Genomic DNA, 7912 nt, shown 5'->3' on the forward strand with positions numbered 1-7912 from the left:
GGACCATGAAGTAACATTTGCATCTGGAAGGGATGACAAAACACCCATAATCACTTTTTCTTCACACAGAAGTCCTTTGAAATATCTTGTCCTATGAAACTAAGATGCTTTAAAAATATGGACACATTAACAAGTGTGCAAACACAACCTTGAATTACAAGGCAACTTATACAGAGAAGCAGCAATACTATACCCAAAATACATTTTATTTGATAATTCTTACAGTTGTGACTTATTTGCTTCCTTCTTAATAACAAGGAGTACCCATTCCAGACAAACAGATTGCAACACCTACTGTTAAAGAGTCATTGAAAAGCGGACAAAGGTTAATAAATGTGAAATTAGCCAACATAAAATGCACTCATAGGTTACAGGACCAAATGCACAGATTTTAAGGGCTAGATATGACATTAAAAATCTGTATTCTCTCCTGAAACAAGGTCATTTTACTATCACAATGACCTGATGGCACCATACACAGTTTGTAATAAAGGATATAAAGCAAGCATTTACTTGATAGTGACTTACAGATGACTAAAGGCAGCTGGTTGGGTTTTTTAGACCAAGGAATTTTGATCATGTTGCACACACGAGTACTTACACCAGCACTTAACCCCAGCTTCTGTTTGTTTCAGGGCTGTGTAAGAACCTGAGCACACACACGGAAACTGCTGTGCTCGGTTAATCCAAAGACCTGTCTGGCTAACAATTATCAATATCTTTTTCTTTCATGACCCTAGCTAGTGTCTCCTGGAAGCCACAGAAACTTTGAGGAGCCACATGGCAAGTGTTTGGTTATGTGATTAAAGGCTCATCTCCACAAACACGAAGCAGCACAGAGGAGCAGTGACAATCAGCTGAACCCCAAGAACTTAATTGGAGTCACCAGAACTGTCTGGGGGTGAAACCCATCAGGAGCAGTTAACGTGAGCAGCTCTCCACCGGATCACCTCACAGCCCACGGGGCTACTGCCTGCAGGGATATGGGACTCCTTGTAAGATACAGGGAAAGAACATCTTGGGATTGTACAAGATTTCTTATGAGATGGGTAGGAGATGAACCAAAGAAAGGGAAAAGGAGGGATCGAAGTAGTTTAGGGAACAAGCACGGAAGAATAAAGGGATAAAAGAAATGTGTGTGTGTGTGTGCGCGTGCACACAGGTTTAAGTACCAACAACTGGAACGGCTCTGGGTCTCAGAGGCTCCTAGGGGGAGGCTTCAGCAACTGGTGCAATCCAGCGACCAGCCACTGGATAGACTGACTGGCCGAAAACCAGCCACTAGATAGATCCATTCTACTGCCAGGCTTTTATCCTGATCAGCCAGAGGTGGAAGCAGAATCAGGCTGTTAGCACTGTCTGAGTGTGCATGAATTCTGCGTTTTCTGCCTGTGCTGATCTGTGGGGCCAGCTGTGTGCATGTACGGGGCACAGGGGTGCACATACACTCCCTGGGAGTGCATGCTCAGCCTCACAGCTGGTTGGACACGGAGACATAGAGACACATCAGTCTTGCTCCTATCACACTACCAGGTGCAGTAGCTCCTAACAAGAAGTTCCAAATCACATCTGTAAATTGGATAAAGAATAATTCCTTTAATTTGCTTTTCCATCTGTAGCTCTATTTGATGTCCTCCAGTTCTTCCATCAGAAGCACTGAGCCTCTGCTCTGTATCCATCCTGTTCCACAACGTTCACAATACCAGAGAGCTCTCTCGGTTATTCTTTGTACAGAGACCATACCAAGATGATCTTTGTTGTCCATCTTCAATCTCCTTCCAGCAGAAAAATGAGGAGATAGAGAACACAAACACTCTTTTGATCTGGGAAACTGAAACGTTATGCATTATTCCAGACATAGTGAACCGCTGACTTAGTGATATTTTCTATTTTTTTCTCTGTGTTACTCTCTTAATACGTCTTAAAATAGTTATGTCAGGCCATTTCTCAAAGAATGTCTATCATATCAATGTTAATATAATCACCACGCTACTTATGTAATCTGAAGAGCTTAGAAAAAGTATACTAAAACTTTAAAAATATGCTGGGGCATTGGCATTTAGTTAGCCAAATCTATTTATTAGATGTTGACTTTAGATTAGCAATACGTCTCCAAATAAATGTACCTAATATTGTTCTCAATATGTGCAGCTCTGTCAAGTACTTTATGAAAACTGTGTGCACCTCCTCCAGCAAAATTCAGACACTATCTCAATCAGATGAAGAGAGCGAAAGCTTTGCAACTCTTACACAGAGCACATGTCAACATTAAAACTAAAGCAGTAGAAAAGTCACATATTGAAAAATATTAAAAAGAAATACAATTCTCCCCTCCCATCCTGCTCCTCCAGTCTATCCTGTCGTGGGTAAAACTTTACAGAGTTAGGAAGTAGGGAGGACATTTTCAGATGCTCAGTGCCGGCAAACAGAATAAAACCCGATCCCATCCTTACCTGGTCTGTGCCTGTTGCCTGCCTCTGCAGAAAGAGAACCTCCCTGTGCCCTGCGAGCTCCAACTTTACCTCCAGTACCGCCCGGATAATGATAGATGACTGATGCGGAGCATAACCCCTCAAGAGCAGCTGTAAAGGAAAGGAAAAAAATAGATTAGCAGAGATACTTATAAGAAGTGATGCAGCGCGTAGTACAATGTATTGCCATCAGCGTTAGGTGTATCACAAATTGGGGGCCGAGTGACAGAGCTCATGGAAAGCCCAAGATATTCTACGTCCTTTTCATCACTGCTCTCACCAGTAAGGTTTACCCTCAGACCTCCCAGGGCCCCAAGCCTACTAGCAGAGTCTGCAGGAGTATACACAAGCCACAGCAGAGGAAGAGAGACACACAAAGCATTTAATCCAATTAAGCCCATAAAAGCTCGTAAGATGATCCATCTCACGGATGCCAAGAGAGTTGGCCAATGAGAGGATACTCTCTTACCACCTCCAACAGGTTCATGTCAGTTGGAGGAAGTTTTTAACAATTGAACGAAGAAAACATCACAAGAAGGAAGTAGCAGAAGTCTACAGGCAGGTCAATCTCAGCTCCCTGGCAAGCTATAAAGAAATCTTCCTGGCAGCCACTTCCAAGCACGTGAAGGACAAGGTGACTGGGAATAGCAAACACAAGGATAAATCAGCCCCTGGCAACCTCACTGCCTTCTGTGATAAGATGATGGACAAAGAAGAGCAGCGGATGCCATATATTTTGACTTTCAGGAGACCTTTGGACATGGTCTCTCATAGCATGCTTATAGTCAAACTGATGGGGTAAGGTCTGGAGAGCTGGCCTATAAAGCAGGCAGAAAATGGGCTGGACAGCCAGGTTTAAAGGACTGTGATCAGCAGCACAAAGTCCAAGTGGTTGCCAGTTACTAATGATGTCTCTCAGACATAAATACTGGGGACAATAATGTCATTAACAGCCTGGGTGACTGCACAGAGCATTCCCAGAAAATTCCTGGGTGATACAAAACTTGAGGGAACAGCAGGGCAGGCCTTCAATGAAGAGAGAACTTGACAGGCTGGAGACATGGGCCAACAGGAGCCTCACACAACTCAAGAAAGGCTCACATACCTCGGATCACAGAATCACAGAATCACAGAATGTTCGGGGTTGGAAGGGACCTCTGAAGATCATCTGGTCCAACCTTCATCCCAGCATACCTAACCACTACACCAGAGTCTCAAGTGCTAGATCTACTTTTTTTTTAAACACCTCCAGGGTTGGTGACTCCACCACCTCCCTGGCCAGCCTGTTCCAGTGCCTCACTCAGTAAAGAACTTCCTCCGAATATCCAATCTAAACTTACCCTGATGCAGGGTATAACCCTATGCAGGAGCACTGCCCAGAAGCTTTGCAGGAAAGGACCAGGGGATCACAGTGAACAACAAGTTAACAGCAGTTAGCAGTAGGCTCTTGCAATAACAATGGCCAACTGTGAACCAGGCTGTAACAGCCAGAGTGTAGCCAGCAAGTCAAGTAAAATGACTATTCCCCTCTACTCCAGCCTAGGCCATTCTATGATTCTGTATCTGAGAGACCACATCTGGAGCACCGTGTCCGGCGCTGGGCTTCCCAGCACTAAAAAGACATTGAAATCCTGAAGTGAGTCCAGCAGAGGGCCATCAAAATGGTCAGGGTATGTGAGGAACAGAGAGAACTGGGTTTGTTAAGCACTAAGAAGAAGAGGCTAAGGGAAGAGCTTAGTGCTGTCTAAATATCTGGTGGGAAGGCACAGAAGAGATGGAGCCAGATGCTGCTCAGAGGTGCAGCGATTGGATGAGGGTCAGTGTAACTTGGTGCAGGAAATTCTGCTGTAATGTAGGAACAATTTATGTTTTGTTGTTGGGTTTTACCAAGCTACAAGCTGCAAAGCATTAAAACAGGTTACTGAGAGACTGCAGAATCACAGAATCATAGACTGGCCTAGGCTGGAAGGGACCTTAGAGATCATCTAATCCAACCTCCCTGTCATGGGCAGGGACGCCTCTCAAATCAGGCTACTCAAGACTCCGTCCAACTTGGCCTTGAACCCCTCCGGGGAGGGGCCAGCCACAATGTCTCTGGGCAATTTATTCCAAAGTCTTGCCACCCCTGTATTGAAGAATTTCTTCCTAAGGTCCAATCTAAACCTATTCTCCTTCAACTTAAACCCATTTCCCCTTGTCCTATCAGTGACACTCTCGTAAAAAGTCCCTCCTCAGCCTTCCTGGAGGTTCCCTTCAGGTCTTCCATCCTTAAAAACACCTAAAACTCAACTGGACAGGTTCCTGAGCAACCTGATTTAACTGCAAGTGCTATGACCAGGAGATAAGACTTGTGGACCTCCAGAGGTCACCTTCAATCCAAATTATTCTGAGTCTCTAACTTGGTAGCCCAACAGAGGGGCCTTAAAATGTTTTCATGTCCTGCAGAAGCAGAAAAGTTCTCCTTTCCTGCTTGCAGAATCCTGAACCATTTAACCTCCTGAAGGAGTAGAAGGAAAGACGTGGAAAGTCTGATGGAGTTATAGTTTTCATAGTATATAATGTACAGAGCCATTAGGAAGCTGAATGGCTTTCCAAGTAGAATGAGAAAGCTAACAGCAGAACTGGATGGAGCAGTTTTCCTAAAAGGGTATGAAACTGAGAAGCAGAATTTGTTCTCAAAGATGACCTGTATATCCAATAAACAGAGAGAAGCAGGATGGAAGAAAAGAGAAGAAAAGGAATACAAGAAAGTCAGAAAAAAAGTGAAGCTTAAGAACTAATGTGAAAGGAAGTGATGCTCCTCAAAGGTGAACACTTGTGGCTTTGGTAGATGTAAAGGCAAAAATCTTTTGCTAACAGTCCATAGTAGATATTTGCAAGAAAGATTTTTAAAACTTCTGTACAATCCACTGAAAAAACAAACATCTTCCAGAGAAGTACTAAAAAGTCACACACAATATTTTTAAATTTTTTTTAGTACATGCTTTACTAAAATAATACATTTCATGTAGCAGGTTTTCTTAATCAGTTCTTTCTTGTGTCTTCCTAACTAAGTTTTATTTTGACGAATCCTTTGTTACATCAATATTCAAGTTTTGGTCACTAAAATCATTTCCATGAGAGAGAAAAAAAAAGTTATAGAAAATAGCTTGATTTACTTGGGTTTTGCAACTAATTATTTGATTCACTGTCATCAGTTAATCCTACCTCCAAGCCACAGAAAGTCATTCACAGACCGCAGAAGTTCTACTGCCATGTGATAATGCACCAAGGAATCTTGTAACATCCCAGCTTGCAAACACAGGTCACCAACATGTTTCCGCATCCGGCCTTGACAACGCTTCTTATAGTGCCTGCAAAATAAAAGGTACGATTTACAGTTATTTCCAGGAAACACTTAGGTGAGGTAATAAATACCTAAAGTAAATTTTCTTTCCTCCCTAGCAGCAAATCAACATTAATTTACTCTGTATCTCTGAGCAAACATCCAAGATGAATTCTAACCAGCATAATATGTAAAAGAACGCATTTTTTGAGGATATATTGAAAAAACTCCCAGTGCATCATGTAGTTTGGCTACATAGCACTTACATAGATAGAATCACAAAATTAAAAGTCTTCAGAGCACTTTAACAGCCTTGGCACAAATGAAATAAAACAGAACCACATCATTGCCCAGGTTGGAAGAGACCTCAAAAGATCATCTGGTCCAACCTTTCATGGGAAAGAGAGCCTAGATGAGGTTATCTAGCACCCTGCCTAGTCCAAATTAAGGTTCTTGTAGTCCTCAATGGGTATCTGGCTGCCTTTCCACAGTTGGTATGCTTCTTTTCTGCTTTTCAGTGAACCCAAAACCCCACTGTTAAGCCAGGCTGGTCTCTTGCCATCCCTTTTTTTTTTTTACCTTGGTAGGGAATGGACTGCTCTCGTACTTCCAGGAGGCTGCTCTTGAACAACTCCCAGAACTAACAAGCTCCTTCACTGTCCCCATTTCTCTTTCACGTGAGGTGCTATTCTACTACCCCTTCTTCCCTTCCCATATTTATGAAAGAGCTTGTAGCCATCCACTGCAGTCTTCCAGTCACATGAATATTCTCACTATGCTTCCGCAGTTCCTGTAACATTACGACTCTCAGACTGGGCACGGAGCCCCAGTTCTTTTTTGTGACCCAGACCACTTGCACTGAGACATGATATGGCTGAACTTAGCATTCTTGCCTTTGGAGAGTGTTGCGGAACATTCCTACCCACTTTTCTAGGTGCAATCATCTACCCAGGTGCTTATGAATATGCAGGTGTCACAGTTTTGGACACAAACCACCCCAAGATCATAAGTTTAAAGAATGATTCATAAAGTCAGTCAATCTGCTAGCGAAGATTCTCCTGCTTCTTCTAGGTAGGTGGATCCTACTCTCCCCAGCAGGCTGTATTCATTGAAAAATGTTCATCACTCAAGACAAATGCCACAAAGTCAGGTGTTGATCTGCAGGATGTGCTGACTTCTGCCTACGCCCCTATCTCTGACTGGAAAATAGAAAAGAAAATGACCTGCACATCTTTGTCTTTTGCTTGTGCCCTCAAGGCTCTGAAGTCCTGCTTCATCTTGGGCAGGGCTTCCTTCACCATGTCATTTGTGCCCACATGGAAAAGAAGTAGGGGACAGTAGCCTGTGCTGTTAACCAGCTGTAACAGTCATCTCGCTCTGGCACCCCAGATCTTGGCTCCTGGCAAGCAGCAGATCTCCCCTGACTGTTTACCAGGCCAGCAGACGGGTGCCTCAGTGCCTCTCAACACTCTCACCACTACTAGCACTCACGGTGTCCTTTTGCAGATTTTAATATGGGCTGCCAGTGTGGCTTCTCCCTGTGAATTTTGTTCATGGCGTTTGTCCTCTGCCAGGGTTTCATACCCTTTGCTAGTTGGTATATGTAAAGAAGGGGAGCGCAGTGTTATCCTGTTCCTATGGGTCATCAGAGACCTTGGCATCTCCTGCTCCAGGGTGCTGTTAGTTCATTCCTGAGCCTCTTTATCCAGTAGTCTCTGGAGGTCAGTCCCTCGGGGCCCTAGTACTTCCTAAGTCTCAAAAAATATTGTTTCTTGTTCATCCTCCCTAAAACAGCACAACCCGCTAACATCCCCCTACTACTGCCTGAGTGACTCCAGCAGAGCACACCTTGGACAGGTTGGGCTTCCTCCCTCCTCCACCCAGCAGGCAGGGGTGCAGTCTGATAGCAACCTGCTCTTGGTTGCACCCAAGCAAGCGCTGCCTGGGTGGTTGCCTCTGCTCATCCCAGGCCAACCTGGCAAGGGAGCCCTGTCCTGGGTTGCAACAAAAGCAGCATGGCCAGCAGGTCAAGGGATGTGATTCTGTCCCTCTACTCTGTTCTACTGAGACCCCACCTGCAGTACTGCAACCAGCAGTAAGAAGGACTTTGAGTTGT

General features: G+C 44.2%; 1 protein-coding gene across 1 annotated transcript in view; it reads right to left on the minus strand.

Annotated features, from left to right (window-relative positions):
• Positions 1–7912, minus strand: part of LOC104272836 (trafficking protein particle complex subunit 9) — a gene marked incomplete at its 3' end in the record, with an annotated part of 32100 nt that overhangs the window by 14500 nt on the left and 9688 nt on the right. The window contains exons 2-3 of the mRNA XM_009867938.1: positions 5679–5824; positions 2454–2582 (exon numbers count right to left, since the gene is read on the minus strand). Of these exons, the coding sequence (XP_009866240.1) occupies positions 2454–2582; positions 5679–5824 (275 nt within the window). The remainder of the gene's footprint in view (positions 1–2453; positions 2583–5678; positions 5825–7912) is intronic.

This window comes from Apaloderma vittatum, unplaced genomic scaffold, assembly GCF_000703405.1.
Source record: "Apaloderma vittatum isolate BGI_N311 unplaced genomic scaffold, ASM70340v1 scaffold15064, whole genome shotgun sequence".
NCBI lineage: Eukaryota > Metazoa > Chordata > Aves > Trogoniformes > Trogonidae > Apaloderma > Apaloderma vittatum.